Below are 1,869 nucleotides of genomic sequence, written 5' to 3'. Positions count from 1 at the left end.
CCCCCACCCCTTGGAATCTTGACGGCCCTGCCCAATGTGCCCATACAAAGTAGCAAATCTCCAAGCATTCCATCAATCTCCCTCCGCTCCATTACTTGATTCCCGTGTTCAGCTTCAGCATTTGGTGGGGTAAAAGGAGGAAGATGTGCTCCTTTATCTTTGTGTTGTGGCCTTTGGAGCTGCGAGCTTAGTTTCTATCGCTATAGGAACCTTCATTGTTTGTACCGGCTTATGCCTGCATGAAAACAAACCGGTAGCAGCTGTTCATAGGCTGTCTGACCTGACAAACTGTACACAGCCAAACCTTGTTTTACACTGCAGGTCATCCTTATCAGGGTGATGCATACGATGAGCATGAGCATTCTTGTTGCTAATGCTCTGTCTTATTTTCCTCCACTCCTGTTACATTTAATCACCTAAAATCTTTCCCTGGCAGCAAGTCGCACAATGACATGTTTGACATCCAACAGTGAGAAGATCTAGCAGTTCCAGCGATCACTAACTCCTTGGAGACATGGCAGGCGAGGCAGTTAACGCTGTGGTTTTGGCTGTGACTAGCGAGCTCACCAGCAGAGTGTTCTCCGGCCTGATACAGAGGTACGGTAAGGATGCAGCCACCAGGGAGAAGCTGCAGCGGCTAGAGATGCTGCTAATCAAGATCAACAGCGCCGTTGAGGCGTCTCAGAAGCGCACCATCAAGAACTCGTGGCTGCTCCAGTGGCGCGACAAGCCAGCCTTGCAAGGCATGGAGGTTCTTGCCAGTTTCACACAGCGGGTCAAGGATGCTGAAGAGACTAGCGACACCAATAACCCTAACCAGCAGCAAGGCGAAGCAGCTTCTTCTTCTGCTTCTGCTCCCGCTACAGATGTAGGTCCCCTGTCTTTCAGGAAGCATTCTCTGTCCGGTATGTTGCAGGGGATTCGCAACACTAGAGCAATTCTGTTCTCGAGTGGCAGCGGCGACACGGTAAGGCTGAACAAGACATTGGGAAGTTTAGAAATGCTGTCACCAGACATCAGTGAGTTCATAAGTTTGCTTCACCTTGAGGCCTTGCCAAAGGCAGCTCAAACACATTACGGTGGATCATTGTCGACATGGAAGACAAGGAAGAGGAGAAGCTCGACCAGACATAGAAATCCCTCAGTGGAGCCTAGCTTATTTAGTTTATCGACAAAGTCGGACAAGACAGAAGAAATGTCACCTGAAGAAAAATACCCCCAGAAGTGCGACAACAAGCATATCTTCGACAACAAATACTCCCAGAAGCGCAACAACAAGCATATCTTCGAGTTGGCGTGTAAGAAGTTAGCACTTTACCAGAAGGAGCAAGAGTTTGTGCTCCTGCGTCACAGGCTTGAGGCAGCATTCGGCGAGATCTCCAAGGCCGTCGAGCTGGCTGACAGCCGCGACTTCGAAGACCTGGAGTGGCTATCGTATTGGGCTGGCATCCTCATGGAGGCGAAGGAACAAGTCCGGGAAGCCCTTGGCGCCACCGTCGATGCAAAAGATAAGCAGGAGCGATGCGAGCAAGAAGATGAACTCAGCAGTTTCGTCCATAGACTAGAGGGGTTAGTTTGGGATGCAGAATACTTCAAGAAACTGGTAGACCTCTGCCCTGCATTCTAGCCTCTTGTTATTATTGTTGAATATATATGGTGTATTGCCAGCCTTTTCCTCGCAAAGGAAGATTCCACGTGAAACAATTGGTGCATTAAATTTGTTGTACTCATTTGTTTGTCTTCCTATCCAGTTCACGCATTTTGTTGGCCTTTTAAATCGTTTCTTTAGCTTCCCTCTGGTCTATTTTATAAACCTTATCTTAAGAGCCTTATTCTAAGGCCGGGCGATAGCCTCGTTTCTAAAAAAAA

General features: G+C 48.4%; 1 protein-coding gene across 1 annotated transcript in view; it reads left to right on the top strand.

Moving 5' to 3' along the window:
- The window catches only part of LOC119300346, a 3,916-nt gene extending 2,289 nt beyond the window's left edge, over positions 1-1,627 (top strand). Inside the window, exon 2 of the mRNA XM_037577340.1 lies at positions 437-1,627. Coding sequence (XP_037433237.1) covers positions 515-1,627 — 1,113 coding nt within the window. The 5' untranslated portion in view covers positions 437-514. The remainder of the gene's footprint in view (positions 1-436) is intronic.
- Positions 1,628-1,869: the final 242 nt, after the last annotated feature.

The sequence above is a fragment of the Triticum dicoccoides genome, chromosome 5A (assembly GCF_002162155.2).
Source record: "Triticum dicoccoides isolate Atlit2015 ecotype Zavitan chromosome 5A, WEW_v2.0, whole genome shotgun sequence".
Lineage (NCBI taxonomy): Eukaryota > Viridiplantae > Streptophyta > Magnoliopsida > Poales > Poaceae > Triticum > Triticum dicoccoides.
This window is presented reverse-complemented; position numbering and strand designations above follow the sequence as displayed.